The sequence below is a fragment of the Pelodiscus sinensis genome, chromosome 1, assembly GCF_049634645.1.
Source record: "Pelodiscus sinensis isolate JC-2024 chromosome 1, ASM4963464v1, whole genome shotgun sequence".
NCBI classification, from domain to species: domain Eukaryota; kingdom Metazoa; phylum Chordata; order Testudines; family Trionychidae; genus Pelodiscus; species Pelodiscus sinensis.
The window spans coordinates 108,494,976-108,513,162 of NC_134711.1; the positions used below are offsets into that span (position 1 = coordinate 108,494,976).

Genomic DNA, 18,187 nt, shown 5'->3' on the forward strand with positions numbered 1-18,187 from the left:
CCCTATCTTGTACGTAACCCGGGGACTGCCTGTATAGCCGTTCTTATGTTCTAAAGATGCTCTTCAAATCAAAGCCCCTTTTTATTGCAATAGTGGAGAAAATGAAGGGTCTCCCTGTCTTGGCCCAGCACCTTCTATCCTGGATCACATCCTGCATTAGGACAACATGACCTGGCCAAAGTTCTAGCCCCCACTTTGATGAACCACTCAAAGAGAGTGCAGTCCTCCTCCGTGCTATTCCTTGCCTAAGTCCCTATCCAAGACATATACAGGCAGTGACATGATCATTTGTTCATACCTTCGCAACTCACCACATCATCTCCTAGCAAGCTAGAGACAATGTGTCATTCAACAGGGCAGTTAGGCAACCAGGTGAACTCTTATCCCTCTTTCCAGAAAGCTGCTGATGAGTCATCTATTGGAATGCACATGAGCAATCACTCAAGAAAAAAGTTACATATCTCTCATAACTGTTGTTTTCTAGATGTAACTCATGTCCGTTATATATCCTGCCCACTTCTCTAGTCAGAGTACTCTGGCAAGAAGGAATTGAAGGGGCACTGGGGCAGCAGTGTTCTTTATACTCCACCATAAAGTCGCCACTCCAGAACGCTGCAGCAAAGTCACCTCCCTGGGAGTGGGGACAGCAATAGCTCTTTGCTCCACAGTTGTCCTGATGGCTACAGCTAAGGGAAAACTTTCTAATGATTGTGTATGTAGTGCACATGCATACCAATTGAAATGGCCATTAGCAGCAAATCTGGAACAGCAGTTACACGAGGTAGGTAACCATTGTTTCTAGACCTTTGGCTCCAGGTCTTACATTTCACTAGGGATATAAAAGATTAACTCCTAATGGATGAGGCTTACCGGTTCCAGTTAACAGGTAGGGGCTGGAGCAGCCTGTACCTGTGACAGGATGCCGCCTCCCCCCTCCCCCCCACGCACTGCAGGTTACATGCTGACTCCCGGGGAGTGGGACTGGCAGGGGCTGCTGGCTCCACTCCCAGGGAGTTGACTTTGCTGTGGCAGCGAAGCCACCTCCCTGGAGTGGGGCCAGTAACAGAGCTTCTTTCCCAGGAGTGGGTCTGGCAGCATTTCGGGGAGGCTTTGCTGCAAAGTCTGCAATATAAAGCTTAAATAAGCTAATTTAAGCTTTATACTGCAGAGCCCACAGCACATGTAACCACTATGATTTTTAGCAGTTAAACGGTTACATTTTAACTGCATTTTTACATCCCCTAATTTTTACTGCATTAAGACTGAGTTTTTTGGTTCTAATAATCTTTACTTTTTTCCAGTCCTTAGAATTAACATCTAGCAAGTTAAGAAGAGAGTCCAAAAGAAGTGGCTGTTTTTAAGATTTCTTTATTTCACAGAACAGTCTTAGAATAATTGATACACGTCCATTGTAAACGGATATTTAAACTAACCTATTTACATTTTAATGTGCCCATCATGACTAGATGTATATAATACACAACCACAGCTTCCTGTCTTTCCTAGCTTTGAAAAACATGCTCTTTTTGTTCAGTCACCTATTCAGTTATTCGCTCTGTGCAATCTTCATTTTGTTTTCTTTGAAAATAGAACCATATTTAGTCCAAAAGACAAAAATATGTTAGACGGTAAAGGGAAGTGGGATATAGGCATTGTGGTGCTGCTCATGCAGTAAACTGATAAGTGTCATGAATTATGTTCTAATGTACTGCTATACATTACATTAACTGTGGTGAACAATCACAGGAATAATTGTATAGTTGAAAAATATTTACTTATTTTTCTAAATGATACTATATAATATTTTTTTCTTAAGGGAAAGGTCAAATTGCATCTTTTCACTCATTTGCCGTAGGATTTATTTTCTTTTTTAACAGGAATGTTCTTCCTGCTGGTTGTGACTGCTGCTCTGCAGTGCTTCACCAGAAGCTCTGTCTTCATTAGGCTACAGAAAGAAACAGGGGTCTTGTCAGCTGGCGTATTTGTGCTCAGGAGTGTTCTCACCCTTTAGTTCATATTGCAGGCTGCCCTTCATGCCCCACAGACTGATGAGCTTGACCTCTGGTCTCAACCAGCAGAGCTGCTTATGAAAAACAACCAACAGTGGAGGAAGAAGTGCTGGGCTGACCCTTTATCCTCTGGGAATGGCAGTCAGTTTGAGTATGTATACTCTGCACAGAGAGAAGTTGGATGATTGTTTACAGCAGTGATTTGCGGTTATCATTTATTGGTCCCGCTCCTGTTCATTACACCTGTCATAAGGTGCTACTCAACTAAGTTTATTATTTTTTTTCTTGAATTTTCTACATGATCCACTGTTTGACTCAGACTCTGAGGCAAATTTTATTTCTGCATCCTAAGACAGGCCCATGTGCCTGTCTTTGGCTTACTGTGTTTCTCAAACTTCATAGTGTTCTTGTGTTTGTCTTGACTCTTTAGTTTTTCATTTGATTTTGGCTTGAAGAGGGGAAGTATTTTATTCTCTTGTTATCCCTCCACAGCAAAATTCCTCTCTGCTTTAGCTCTCTCAAATATCTTTCATCTTGGTTGAAATTCTGCTTATAATTACTATATGTACCTGTTACTCATATCCTTCTTTCACCCAAGAGGCAATGCAAAATATGAATTTTGCCCTGCTTTGTTGTGTGTAGACTTTTAAACAAATATTTAAGAAAATAAAAATTGTTGTGCAAATAAGATACATCTCCCCCCCCCCATAACATTCTTAAAGGTTCTTCTAATTCTTATCTTCATCTCTATTAGATGTATATATACTCAGTTCAGAATATTCATTTCCTCAGTTATTTTGCTCTAAAAAGAGAGCAGCAGTAAGCATTGTTTCTTTCCTAAGTTGGTCTTTCAGACTGGCTTTGCCTTGGTGTTTGTGAGGTTCACAGTACTACTGAGGGTCTTGGCATAGAGATTACAGAAAGATTAATTTAGCTAGTGGCATGTTAATTTAAAACAAAAACAAAACCAATTTTTGTGGCTTGCCTTGATAAATATGGAGCTGCTTTTGGACTACAGTTTCATAGCTGTTGCATCAAATGAGGCTTGAAACAAATTGGCAAACTAGAAGAGTCCAAAGTACAGTGCTATAGTGTAGTTTCTGATTCTTAGCCTTTAGATCCCAACAAAGATTGCAAATTAAACACACTCAGAATTAATCAGATCTACAATCAAATAAAATACAATCATTAAGGCATCTGTATACTACAATGGGGTAATTGTATAATTGTGAAAGAGGTGCTAGAGAAGGCTTTTTTTGTGCTTTAGGGAAAATCAACAGTAAGGTGTCAAAAAGAAAAATGAAACCCTGCAGGTGAAGCTATCTTTGGAGCCAAAAGAAACCAGCATTTTATACAGAGCTGTTAGTGAACTGTTGGAGAATGAAAAGGGTGTTTGGCACTGAGCTTTAGAATGTGTCAGTTTTTCACTTGGCCCAAACAGAAAGAGGCTTTGGACTGTAGATTCTGTTAATCAAGTAGCTCTATACTTGTGAACAACCACTTCAAGCAATCTCACACCAAAGGTTCGCCCCAGTGGTCTCAACCACCATAGTTTTCACCTCCTTTACAACGTGTAGTGTGGGAGTAGCACTTCCTCAGTGTGGGAAATTGAGAAGTACAGTCAACAGTGCCTAGAAACAGCCTGGCTGACAGGAGACTTTTTTGTATTATCTTCTCTTTTGGGAGATTTGGCAGAGCAAATGAATCTCTGGTGTATGCTGGTGCAACTCAATTGATTTAAGTGCAACTACTCCCATTTATGCCAGGACTGGATTTTAGCCAGTATTTCTTTTCACAAACAGATGTGTTCATTCATTATGCAACTCAGATAGACCTGAGAGAGAGAAGATCCTGCTGTGTACTGAAGCAGAGCCAGCAGGCCTTTAACCACGATTAACAAAGAGGTAGTTTTAGTGGTTCAAAATTTACTCTGGGATTATAGTCCCCTTCACAAGCCTTGGGATATGAATGGGGAGACGAATCTGAATCCATTCTTTCCATAGAGAGAAGACCATTATCTTTTCGTATATCTGTGTTTGAGTATTCATCTATGTACAGTACATGTGTGGACATTGATGTTTGTGTGAACACATTTGAAAAGTGTTTTCTCTTTATTTTATAAATCAGTACAGTTATCTCCCTGTAGTTTCTGGCAGATTTCTATAAGAGGAAGGATTAATAACTAAGACAATATTTACTCATAGGTAGTGCAGGAGTAACGATTTTAACAATATCTTTTCCAGATGAATATGCCACTTGGAATGAAAATAACCAATATTCTTTCAATATTGCTCCACTCTCTGGTGTTCTTCATGCCAACCTATTTGATTATTTTATCAGTTATATCTGAAGCAACAGAGTTATTGCCTAATGCAGATTTTTCTTGTCAGGGTGCCCAAATCTGCAGCAAACATTAATTCCTAGTGACAAATAATCACAGACTTTTTTTTTTTAGTCAAGTTCCCAATCACCTCATATACATCAGACACCTAGAAACTGTATAGTGAAGGACCAAAGTTCATTTTCATTCTGTGGCTATTTCCAAAGGTAAATCCTAATTGCATGTGACAAGATCAGTATTTCTGGCCACTATTTCTAAACCAACCCTAACTAGCAAAAGACATGCCCTGGGTGGGTGGGTGGGTGGGTTGATTTGTCATTTTTTCAGCCTCCCTTGATATTTTTTCTTTTCCCTCTTACTGCTGTCTTTCCTCTTCTCCCAAATTTTCACTCTTTCTTGTCGAACCATATCCCAAGGTCTGCTTTCTTAGGGTTACCATATTTGAACTTTCAAAAAAGAGGACACTCCTGAGAGGGAGTGTATCTGTATCATTATCTACCAACTTACGTGGTATTAATGTGTTGTATAGTGTATGACACATTAATACAGGGCTACTCAACAGGGCTGTTTGTTTGTGGCCCGGGTTTACACAGGGCTAAACACACTGCGCGCAGGTGGGATCCTTTGAACAAGGCCTCCATTAGGAACATGCTCCACAACAGCAAGGCGTCTTTCAAGTAGGGTGAGCATTGAAAGACCCAAGCAGATGGGCTGTCTGGAACCGATGGGTACAGTGTGTCAGCATTTCTAGCCCTCAGGGAGGAGGTCCCGGGAGTGCCAGAGCATCGTGGGAAGTGCTGGCTGCTTAGTCTTGTGATCAGAGACTGAGAAATGCTGATTGGCTCACACTGGCCACGTTTAGGTTCAGCACCGCAGCTGGGCAGCCCTGCCTTCGTCCTGCATAAAGCGACAGACTCCCATATGGGTATGTCAACCTTCCTGGGAATCCAGGACAGGACTCCCAGGCACTTTTTTGCCTCTCGTGTCTGGCCTGACTCACGCAACTCACTGCCCGCCTCAGGTTGGAGCGCTCTGGAGCCAGATCCAGGCAAGCTGCAGGCTGCATCTGGCCGCCGGGCCTTAGGTTCCCCACCGCTGCTTTACAACTCCAGTGTGCTTTGACTCACTCCCTAAATTCTTTGACTCCTCTCAGTGGAAAGGTTGAGTCTAACAGGTCCATGTGGATTAATTTCTTTGTTAGATATGTTTTGTGTTTAAGTAGCATATAATACAGAATTAGTTAGACACAATAGAGTGAAGCAGCTTACAAAATAGAAATACAATCTGAACATTCAGGGTGCACCTAGACTGGCAAAAACTTGCCAGCTGTCTACACTGGCCGCTTGAATTTGCGCAAGAGCACTGATGTTGTAATGTAAGAATTCAGTGCTTCTTGCGCAAATACTTTGACGCTCCCACTCAGGGATAAGCCCTCTTGCGCAAGAATACTTGCGCAAGAGGGCCAGTGTAGACAGGCACCTTAATTTTTTGCACAAGAAAGCCCGATTGCTAAAATGGCCATCAGAACTTTCTTGTGAAAAAGCGTGTCTATACTGGGCATGGATACTTTTGTGCAAAAGCATCCGTGCCAATGTAGACGCTCTTTCGCGGAAATACTTTTAACGGAAAAACTTTTCCGTTAAAAGTATTTCCGCAAAATCATGCCAGTCTAGACGTAGCCTCATTGTAGAGCATGCATATCAAAGAGGTAGGATAGAGTTAGTTCATTCTAAATTTGTATGCTCTTTCATGCATTGTTTTATTAAGTGACAGTTTTGCAAGACTAAAACTAAGTTGATTTGTAATCCACTCTGTTTCACCAAAGAATATTAACTTGTTTATATGCAAAATGGAACTACAAGTTGTCAGTTAACATATGAAAGCTAGATTTAGAAAATGGCTGTCCAGTGAATTACCAGAACAAAAATGTTGGAAACTTAACTGCATGGTGGTTCCTCTAATTTGTGTTTTCTCTCCACTAAAACTCCTGGCAGCAGAAACACTTTACTGTCTGCCTCTGACTAAAGTTCTCTGTCATTGTATAAAATTGCCCTGTTAATTGCACTTAGCAACAGGACCCTCAGATAAAAAAACTGCTTTTACTTTCTGCAACTCTATATAACTTGTTTTCCCAAGGATAACTTTTATAAGGAGAAAAAAGGAAATGCATCATCCAGTTACAGTGTGGTGGTCAAACTACAAAATTGTCCTTTCACACCACCTCCCAAGTACTAAATGTATCTTACCATATGTAATTGCAGATATATTTAGCATTCATTTTCCCATCAGCAACTCAGTGAATTTGGCCTCTGCATGGGCAGTCTCAGTGGCTAGGAGGAGATGCTGTTATCCTCCAATCAGTGCTGACTGTATATGGAATATGTTCTTTTTCTGCCATACTTTGTGTGGGCAGTTCAAAACAAGTAAGTTTCAAGGCTTTCCAGAACTTTTTAACTGAAGGAGTACAAACCAAATTTTCACCTATGTCTTTATAAGTCATATATGCACCATTGAGTTTGCTGCTGCTTCTAGTTTGAATATTAACTATAATTTCTGGTTTTGAGGAAAGAGTTAAAATATTCTTATGAAATAGTTCCTGTGACTATCTTCTCATAAAGCCTTCTCCAGCTCAGTTACAATCCATTTGATTGGAATATGAGCACCCAGTACTTGTAGGCAAAACTGATGCCTGTTAACTTCTGAAGATGTAATACAATAGCTTCTTCCACATGGTATTTAAGTATTTCTACTTGGGGGAGGGAGTTTTTAAACTGTGCTACCTTTTTATGTTTTTGTTTTGCTTTCAGCATTAGTTATGATGCTTTGTACTTACATAGCACTTTTGAAATAATCTGTACAACATTGTTGTAAGGTAGATAAGTGTTATACTAACTAATTTATAGTTGAGGAAAGTTATATAGGGCTGTCTGTGGAAGAGCAAGAAATTAACTGCAAGTCATGTGTCTTAACCAAAAGGCCATTTGCACTGGTGAGAAGATGAGCAAGCCAGTTATAATACTTTAAGGCTACGTCTAGACTGGCATGATTTTCCGAAAATGCTTTTAACAGAAAAGTTTTCCGTTAAAAGCATTTTCGGAAAAGCACGTCTAGATTGGCAGATGCTTTTCTGCAAAAGCACTTTTTGCGGAAAAGCGTCCGTGGCCAATCTAGACGCGGTTTTCCGCAAAAAAGCCCCAATCGCCATTTTCACGATCGGGGCTTTTTTGCGGAAAACAGTACTATGCTGTCTACACTGGCCCTTTCGCGCAAAAGTCTTTCGGAAAAAGACTTTTGCCCGAATGGGAGCAGCATAGTATTTCCGGAAAAGCACTGATGATTTTACAGGAGATCATAAGTGCTTTTCTGGAAATTCAAGCGGCCAGTGTAGACAGCTGGCAAGTTTTTCCGCAAAATCAAATGATTTTGCGGAAAATCTTGCCAGTCTAGACACAGCCTAAATGTTCATTTCAGAAAGGGCAAAATGATTGGACTTCCAGTGACTACCTTCCTTGTTGTAACGTTACATTAAAAAGGTCACTTAGAAACTTTTTTGTCTGTGTCTGTTTAACTCGAATTTAAGATTTAAATTTACATGAAAATGAGATGAGTTTATACCCAAGGTTTGATTCATATTCCAGTGAAAACTTAAACTGGTTTTAAGGGACTTTATTAGGGGGGTTTGGTGCTTTCTTCCTATGCAAGAAAACAGTTTGTTCTGGTTAATCACTAGAGAGCATAACCCCTGGTTTACTTTGACATCAGAAGCAAGTATCCTGTAAATGTTTATTTTAGTTAATGTATGAGTTATGTAGCTTTCTGTTTGCAATAACTGAAAGAAATAACAAGCAATAGAAGGAGGGGATTCTAGACATACCACAGTCTAGTGATCACAGAGTATTGAGCAACAAAATTCCCGCAAACATCACTGGAATTGCAGAGCAATTTGAATGGAAAGCACTAGACTGGATGTATAGTCATCAAATTATATATCCAAATTAATCGCTTCTGGCCTTAAAATCTATGAATCTATCATATATGAAGGTTGCTGATCCCTGCTACAGTGTCTGTATAGTGGGCATACTTTAAAAGTTCTAATTATTCTGCTAATTATTCTGCTAATTTTAATGTAACTTCCCATTTTTAAAATGAGAAGATCTCTGGAAACAGTAGACCCTTTGAAATCAGTGGAACTTTTTTAAAGTGCCCTCAGTACCAGATGTGTTTGTCAGCTTGTCTGCACATCGAGCTGAAAATATTCCTGAGAGAACAAACCACGAGAAGACTTTAAAAAGTATTTAAGAAATTTTATTTAAAAATACATGTTATGATACCAAACAGCTCAGGGATTCTGCATTGTTAAATAACAAAGTCTGAATTCTAATGGCAGTTGAATCAGAGCTTGCTGTTACCCCTGTTTGTGCCGCAAGCAAACTTAGGGTATCTCTATACATACAGCAGCATGTAAAATACAGACACTGCATACCCAGCTTAGCATGGGTTTAAATCAGGGGTGGGGAGCCACAGGCCCAGGGGCTGGATGCTGCCCCCAGCTTGCCTGAATCTGGCCCCTGAGACTCAGCCCCCGTTGCTGGACTTTTCCTTGCTGCAGTGAAAGGTTCTGTCATTGGACAGCTGTCAGACCTTTCTCCACTGCTAGAGCCTTTCACTCTTATGTGTAGCTACACACTGCAGTAACAAGCGTGGACACAACATGCCTTTCATTGCACTATGTAGCCACACCTATAGTACCTGATCCCTGCACACCATCATAAGCACTAGACATAGAGGTCAATCTTTCACAATGTTGAGTTGAGAATGCTCAATATCTGTTTAAATCAGTGATAAGAGAGAGCTCTGACTCTAGCAAGCTTTCTAAGAACTTCTTGTGACTTTTCCTCATGTGGAAAGTTCTTCAGTGCCGTAAGCTGTGGGAGGGCAACATTTCCATCTACTCTCTTTAATCGTCTGATAATTTACACTATATTATATCAAAAGTGTCATCATCCTGAATAAATACAGATTATCCAGGGCCTTTTGGGTTTCCCTTTGGTGTCTCTTCACCTGCATAAATATTGTAGTCCTGGAAAATCTCACATGCTATGCTATTTCTCTTCCTATAACTCTCAGATTTACAGATGGTTACCACTTTCTGCCTCTGAATAATGGTCAGTGTCTTGTGCAGCATTATAACACTAGATATTCAATGCAAATGTCCTTTTCCAACATTGCTCTAATTCATAACCATAAGACTATCAAAGTGTTACTTTAAATTTCTCTTGAGAAGATCATTCTTTAAGGTAGCTACTCGGTTGAAATTGTTCTGTTGTTAATGGGGTGTTCCAAGCCAGGAATGTTAGTACTTCACAAGCCATCTAAATCTTAAGATAAATAAGTTCAGAACTCAAAACCATATTCAGAGTTTTTCCACTGGCTCAGAAACAACCAGGATTTATTTTAGCAAAAGGTAATTTTAAAGGAGAGAAGTGGTAGACTTGGTCAAGAATTTGAGCACATGTTCATAATGGCTGGTGCCCACAGCTGACTTTTAGCCAGATAGCTAATAGAGGTAGTATATATAGGACCTATCCCACCATTTTGGTATTCTGTTTAGTGTTTTTAAAAAGATAAAACTGAATAGAAAATATTATGATCTGGAGAAATCCTGTATACTTGGAGGTATGAGGCTGGGAGTATTGGTAACAGCTGTTAATATACTCAAACTCTGTAATTTCTGAATATTTCTTATCACTCACCACTGAAATCCAAACTGTGACCATTATTGTAGTTGCTAGGTTTTTCATTTCATCTGGATCCACTTATATGTCCATAGGAACATAAGAATAACTCTGTTGGTCAGACCAGTTGTCCATTTAGCTCAGTGGCCTGTCTTCTTTCCAGATGCTTCAGAGGGAATGAACAGAACAGGGCAATGTTTGAGTAATTCATCCTCCATTGTCCAAACCCAACTTTTGGCACTCAGTGGTTTGGGACACTCTGAGCATAGGGTTACATTCCTGCCCATCTTAAATAATTGCTACTCATAGGCTACTCTGCTTTTTTAACCAAGTTATACTTCTGGCCTTCACAACATTCCCTGCAAATGAGTGTCACTGGTGCATTCTGTGACAAATAACTTCCTAATGTTTTTTTTTAAACCTGCTACCTATTAATTTCATTTTGTTGCTCTTGTTTCTTCTGTTGTAAAGATTTAACTAATGCTTCTCTATTCACTTTTCTACTCCATTTGTGAGTCATGATTTTGTAGACCTCTAAATTCCTTAATTATCGCTTTTTGAAGCTGAACAGTCCCAGTCCTTTTAATCTCTCCGCCTATGGAAGATGTTCCATGTCCCACATCATTTTTTGCACTTTTCTGTGCCTTTTCCAATTCTAATATTTTTTAACCAGAACTGCATGCAGTATTCAAGGTGTGGGGATATGATGGATTTACATAGTGGCATCATGGTGTTTTCTGTTTTATTCACTTCCCTAATAGTTTCTTAACATCATGTTAGATTAATGTACAATGAGCCAATGTTTTCAGAGAAATATCCACAGTGATTCCTAAGATCTCTTTCTTGAGTGGTAACAGCTAATTTAGACCCTATCATTTTGTTTTTACAATTAAGATTATATTTTCCAATATATTATTATATTACATTATTTTGCACTTATCATCAATGAATTTAATCTTCTCTTTTATTACCCATTTACCCATTTCATTGAGATCACTTTGTAACTCTTTGCAGTTATTAACTATTTGGAGTAATTTTGTATTTTCTATGAACTTTGCCACCTTACTCTTTGCACCTTTCCAGATCATTTATGAATACATTGACCAGCACAGACCCTAGTACAGACTCTACTATTTATTTCTATCCTTTGTGAAATTGACCCATTTATTACTGTCATTTGTTTCCTTATCTTATAACCAATTATTGATCCATGAGACAGACGTCTCTTGCTTTTATCCCATGACTGCTTACTTTGCTTAAGAGCCTTTAGTGTGGAACCTTGTCAAGTATTCTGAAAGTTCTAGTATGCTATATCAATTAGATCACACTTGTCCACATGCTTGTTGACATCCTCGAAGAATTCTAATAGCTTAGTAATGCTGGATTTCCATTTACAAAAGCTGTGTTGACTTTTTCCCAATATACCATGTTTTCCTATGTGTCTGATAATTCTGTCTTTACTATGGTTTCAACCAGTGTTCCATAGGGAATACGATTCACTGTTCTCATCATGTATTTCAGATGACACACTTTCCTATACACTTTGGGATATCTTCTCCCACAGCACTGGTTCTCTCGCTGCTCCCACATGATGTGTGAGTAAAATTCTAGTTTTTAAAAGTGATTTTTCATTAACATACTCAATCCTCTAATACTGCAGAACCACTGTCTTAGGTTAGTTCTAAAACAACCCTAGTATCTGGCTTAAGATTAGCCTTCATCATCATCAGTGATGGTGAGTCCACATTATTCCTTAACAGCACTTTTCATCACTGACCTGCATTTAATTTTTCTTAATATTTAATCTAAATTTAACTGTTATAGCTTAAAAGCATTACTATTAGACCAAGAAAAATAGATCCCTATCACTTTGTAAGATTTCTTTTTGTATTTGTTAGACAAACATTTTCTCTCCCTTTAGTAATATTTTATCCTTTCTTCCTCTACTGAGGTTTTTATAGAAGACTCACCACTATGATATCCAAGCACTTCACAAAATTTTAAAGGAAACACACACACAAATTTCTCATGCACTCACTCTCAAACTCATCAGGAACTGGGTTTGGGGCAGTTTGGGGGGGTTTTGTTGGTTTTTGGGGGGGGGTCCATTTTGTTTATTATAAGACTGTTTTGAGAAAACTAGTTTGAAGGAGCAGGATTTTTGTTTTCTTGTAAATGTGCCATGTTTTGTGGTTATCCTCATATCTTCTGGGAGCGAGTTCCAAATTCCTGGATCAGTTACCGAGAGACCTCTTTCTCATTCACACACAAATCTTGCGCTGGAGTTGACTGTCACTGTTTGGAATGGCTCATGAACATGAGTGTCAGTCTGCAGAAGAAAGGCAGAGACCCCAAAATGTTTGTGTTTTCTACAATTAGGTTTCAGCAACCCAGTAACAGATGTGAACTCCTGAAGCACTATAACAGTCTTACCAGGGAGTCACATTCCAGTCTATTTTGCCACCCAGGCAACCTAACTTGCTGATAGAGGGTCACTATACACCAAAGATCACAAAATATTCAGATGGCTCTTGGTCTCAAAAGGTCAGTCACTTATCCCAATTTATACTTAAATCTCACACTAATTATAGTGTTTGCAGGGAATCTTATGGTAAACTTCCTAAGGATTTAACAACTGTAGAAATATGAAAGTTTTATAAGTTAGTCTGTTATTTCAAAAGGTGGAAGAGTTGTAGTAATCTAACTGAATATCCTTAGGGCTAACCCATCTTGACCTTGGGATCTTTGCTTCTGTTTCATAGCTCTGGCCCTGAGAAAATCCAGTTAGCAAAAGATTAAAAGTTTTCTTATCAGTTATTTTTATTTCCTTTTTCCAGAATTCATGCTGATAGAACAAGTCTTTTTGCACATAGCCTCTTGATGATTGTGAGGAGACAATAAACAAAGTCTTTGTAGTGTGGTGTACCACAAGGGTCCATTTAGTTTTGATAGGTCTCCTTGAAAGGCAGGAAATGATCCCTCCTGACTGGGTTCTCAGTTTCAGAGAAAACATTTTTTACAGTTTAAAAAAGCAAAAACTTAAATATTACATTATAGCAGTGGTTCTCAAATTGTGCATTGAGACCCCCAAAGTGGTTATGACCCCATTTTAATGGGGGGACCAGGGATGGCATTAGATTTGCTGGGGTTTAGGGCTGACGCTAGAGTCTGAGCCTCACTACCCAGGGCTAAAGCCCTCAAGCTTTGCCCATCAAGATGTCAGTGCTTTGGCTTTGGTCCCACTTTCTGGGGCTGTTCAGTAATTTTGGCTGAGAAAGGGGTCATAGTGCAATGAAGTTTGAGAATCTCTACCTTATAATGTGATAAAAAATCTTGTAAATTGCTGTGTGCATTAATGTCACAATCCTTTCATAAAATCTAAATACTAAACACATTGTTATAAGTCAAATGCCATCTAAACTATACTAGCACACAGGTGAAACAGACTGGTTTCCAGCAAGCAGTCAGTGCTTGGCTTAGGCCTAAAGCTTTGTTGTGAAGAGTTGTCACCTGGTCTACTAACATCACAGTGATGATTCTGTTATTCCAAAAGAACATAGCTGTCATTGAGGTCATAATCCTATGTAGCTTCTTGGAGCAACTGGTTCTGCAACCCACAAGGAGAGGCAATTCTTGATTTAGTCCTAAGTAGAGCACAGGATCTGGTCCCAGAGGTGCCTATAGCTGGAATGATTGAAAATAGTGACCATAATATAATTAAATTTAACATCCCTGTGGTGGGAAAAACACCCTGAAACCCAAAACTGTGTAATTTAATTTCAGAAAGGGGAACTACACAAAAATGATAAGGTTAGTTAAACTGAAAATAAAAGGTACAATGCCAAAAGTAAAATCTCTGCAAGCTACATGGAAAATTTTAAAAAGCAACAAAATATACACTCAACTTAAATGTATATTCCAAATTAAAAAACATAGTAAGAGAACCAAAATGTGCCATCATGGCTTAACAACCAAGTAAAAGAAGCAGTGAATGATTAAAAAGGCATTGTTTAAAAAGTGGGAGTTAATCCTAATGAAGAAAATAGGAGCATAAACTCTGTCAAATTAAGAATAAAATTATAATTAGGAAAGCCAAAAAGGAATTTGAACAACAGCTAGCCAAAAAAATTTAAAAAATAACAGCATATCAGTATCAGAACTAGGAAGCCCACTCAACAAACAGAGGGGGCCACTGTACGATCAAAGTGCTAAGGGAGCACTCAATGACAATAAGGTCCATTATGAAGGAACTTAATTAATTCTTCGCATAAGTTTTCACAGCTGGGAATATAAGATTCCCAAACCTTTTTAGGTGACAGATCTGAGGAGTTATCCCAGATTGAGGTGTCATTGCAGGAGGTTTTGGAACATACTGATAAATTAAATGGTAACAAATTCCCAGGACCAGATGGCAGTTACCCAAGAGTTCTGAAAAAACTCAAATATGAAATTTCAGAACTACTAACTGTGTAACCTATCCTTTAAATCATCTTTTGTACCAAATGACTGGAAGATAGCTAATGTGACACCAATTTTCAAAAAGGGCTCTAGAGGCAATCCTGGCAATTACAGACTGGTAAGTCTATATTCAGTACTGGTCAGATTGATTGAAACTATAGTAAAGAAACAAAATAATCAGACACGTAGATGACCATAATTTGTTGGGGAAAAGTCAATGTGGTTTCTGTTAAATGAAATCATGCCTTACTAATGTACAAGAATTTTTTGAGATGGTCAACAAAGAGGTAGACAAGGGGGGGGGGAATACAATGATATAGTGTAGTTAGATTTCCAGAAAGCCTTTGACAAGGTCCCTTACCAACCGCTCTTAAGCAAAGTAAGTTATCAGGGGATAAGAGGGAAGATCCTCTTGTGAATTGATAACTGGTTGAAAGATAGGAAACACAAGATAGGAATAAAAGGTCAATTTTCAGAAGGAAGAAGGGTAACTAGTAGTGTCCCGCAAGGGTGTGTACAGGAACCGGTCCTGTCCAACATATTCATGAATGATCTGGTGAAAGGGGTAAACAGTGAGGAGGCAAAATTTGCAGACCTACTTCAGTTATTCTAATGTGAGCCTGTCTCACTGAAAACTTTGAAGATTAGGATAATTTAGAATTTTATATAGTATTCATAAGGGAATCAGATAACAGGAAGGGACACCGTTTTCTTACTATCCATATATTAACATGATGGTTTTTTGTAAGCATGATGACTGGGAAATCTATCAACAGTGAGGAGTTTAGGTGGACACCAAGATTGCAGACTGATGTAATTTGAGCACAGATGCTCTCAAAGGAGAATTGTTCATAGAGGACAGGAGTGTTTTGAAATGCTTCTTTCTCCCCAGTAATAATAATACTCTTTTTCCAGGATTCAACTGCTAATCTCAGTCTAGCCCTTGGATAGCAGTGATATAGTGCTGGTTGTTTCTGATGCGACAGGCCAGGTAATGTAGGGCAGGATGTTACCTGTATGTTTCTGGCTTTTCAGTTCATGCTGTTTCACAGCCACGTTACTACTTTCTCCCAGCATATCTTTCATATACAGTTCCTCCTTGCTTAATGTTGTGCTTATGTTCTTGAAAACATTCTACTTTAAGCAAAACAATAAGTGAATCCAATTTCCCCATAAGAATTAATGTAAATGGGGTGTTAAATTCCAGGGATTTTTTTTTCAGCAGATTAAAGGCAGAATATGCATATACAGTATATACATTTTAAACAATGTTATTACTGTACACAGCAATGATGATTGTGAAACTTGGTGGTGGAATCTCCCTCTCTGGAGATATTTAAGAACAGGTTGGATAGACATCTGTCAGGGATGGTGTAGACGGAGCTTGGTCCTGCCTTGAGGGCAGGGGGCTGGACTCGATGACCTCTTGAGGTCCCTTCCAGTCCTATTATTCTATGATTGGTTGAGCTGGTAGAGTCAGAGAGTGGAATATTCCCGGGAACATCTTGCTATAAAATGATAAACTAGCACTCGGTTGAGCCCTCAAGGGTTAGCGTTGTTAATCTAGCCTCACACTCTAGAAGTAGCATGGCCTGAGATAGGAGGGAAGAGATACAATAGATGCAGGGCAGTGGCTGTAAACACTTCCCTGCAGAAACTGAACATGACAATGAACACTATCCTACTGGAGTGCACCACTCTCTCTTCCGGATAGTGCCATAGTTGCACAGAGCCAAGAGGGTCTGTGTGTGTAAAACACACAACACATTGTGTGTGAGACAGAGACGCACACACAGTATATGCACCTATCTCTGGATGCAGGACTATAGAAGTGCCAAATAGTATTTTTTATTAATGTATTGTGAAATACATCAGGATAATTAAAATGCTAAAAAGGGTCTGTACATAGAAAACCTCCATCTCCAGTGCTTTAAAGTTTGCAATATGCTTATTCAAACAGTAGGAATATTTCACATGTAACTTTTAGACCTTACTGATTAGATGTGCCAATACAGAGAAAGGTAGAAGAAATATTCCTGATGCGCTGCCCCAGTGCAATAGTTGCCTTCTTAGGAACATTTCCCACTGGTCCAAGCTTTCCATTACAAGCCTATATTATGTCCTGACTGTGTGAATAAAGCAGCACACTTTGGAATGCAGGCAATAACCAGCCAGGGCAAAGCTATACCCTGGGGAAGATTAAGGAATTGTAACCACTTACAAAAAAAAAAAGAAAAAAGTTTGCTGAGATTGAAGCATTGCTGGTCATATTTTCTAGCCTGTATAATAAAACAAATACTTAATTGGGATCTTGGATGGTTAATTATCTCCCCACATCAAGTTGTCCCTTCATCCACTGCTTTCCCCCTTTTCACTGTTATATCCCTCCTGCTGTTTTACCTGCTAAACTTTAGTGTGCTTGCCAGACTGTCTCTCTGATCATTAGTATATCAAAACTGGGTCAGAGTTCCTGTTCTCTTCATGGACTGAGTTGAAACAATGAAGCTCTTGAGCAGTTTTTCTGCTGCCTTTTTGGTGAAATATCTAGTGTCGATCAGTCATTCCTTGTTCTCAGTTGATTGAATTGAATGAACTAATTAGAAAAGTCAATTGGATGTAGGGGGTTAAAGAGCATCCATCTGTTCTGGATTTACTGTTGATTGAGAGGAGGCAGAAAGGTCAGGAATTGTGGCTTGTCTTTTTCACTGTTGGCAGCTGACAGGAACACTGATGAGGTGATAATGAACTAAAATGTCTGCCCTGTTGGCAGGATGGGAAGGGGACCCAGACAGTGGGCAAGTCTCACCCAAGTTCTTGCCAGGATTTTCATTTTGTAATAGAAGCTGTCTAACACAAAGCTAACAGGTATACTTTCCTGGATGAATGTCAGAAATGTAATGTATCAGCAGTGGATATGGGAGAGGTGTATATAGCATGTTACTCACAGCACTGCAGCCCTATAGAAAGAAGGTTCACTCACTGGCTGTAGTCACCAGGCAGTCCAATTTGATAGAAGCAATGACAGAACCAAGGCCAGAATGTAAAATTATTGATTAAATTCTGTAGAACTTCTTGCAGCTGGTAGTCCTGACTTCTGGCAATATTGACTAGCTGTTCTTAACCATGCCATTCAGTCATGAAGGGTTCTCAATTAGAGTTTTTGAATGAAAAAAATAGAGTTTTAAAGGCATTATTTTTCCTCTTTCACTATTGTTACTCTTATTTCATCTTTACACTTCTATCATCCACCATAGCATATCATTTGTTCCTGTGGCTGCATTGCCTTTCAGTTCTAGTATAAGGTAACCCTTTCTCCTTCCAGTTGATCATACACATAGAGATTTGTATTATGTATGTACAAGCTTAACATTATGAAAAAGTACTGTAGGTTAATGTGATAGCCCAATTATTCCTTGGGTATATGTGGTAGTCTTCCTAAAATGGCTTTTCAGTAGAACCAAGATGCTTTTTCTTCACTGATGTATTCGTGGAAGACTTAATGACTGTTTGTGGTTTTACTGGCCTTGGGTAAGAATCCACAGGACTTATGTACCACTTTAGTCAGTGGTGTGTGTTGGTTGATTTGTTAAAAACAATTATAAGAGCATCTGGATATTGCCCTATCCTTATTGTTTCAAGAATTC

General features: G+C 39.0%; 1 protein-coding gene across 8 annotated transcripts in view; it reads left to right on the forward strand.

The window, feature by feature from the left end:
- The window catches only part of ERC1 (ELKS/RAB6-interacting/CAST family member 1), a 507,898-nt gene that overhangs the window by 341,087 nt on the left and 148,624 nt on the right, over positions 1 to 18,187 (forward strand). Inside the window, exon 16 of one of the 8 annotated variants that reach the window (XM_075941097.1) lies at positions 11,607 to 11,625. The exons of the other annotated variants lie outside the window; for them this stretch is intronic. Coding sequence (XP_075797212.1) covers positions 11,607 to 11,610 — 4 coding nt within the window. The 3' untranslated portion in view covers positions 11,611 to 11,625. Of the gene's footprint in view, positions 1 to 11,606; positions 11,626 to 18,187 lie in introns of those variants that run through there. 8 annotated transcript variants of the gene reach the window in all.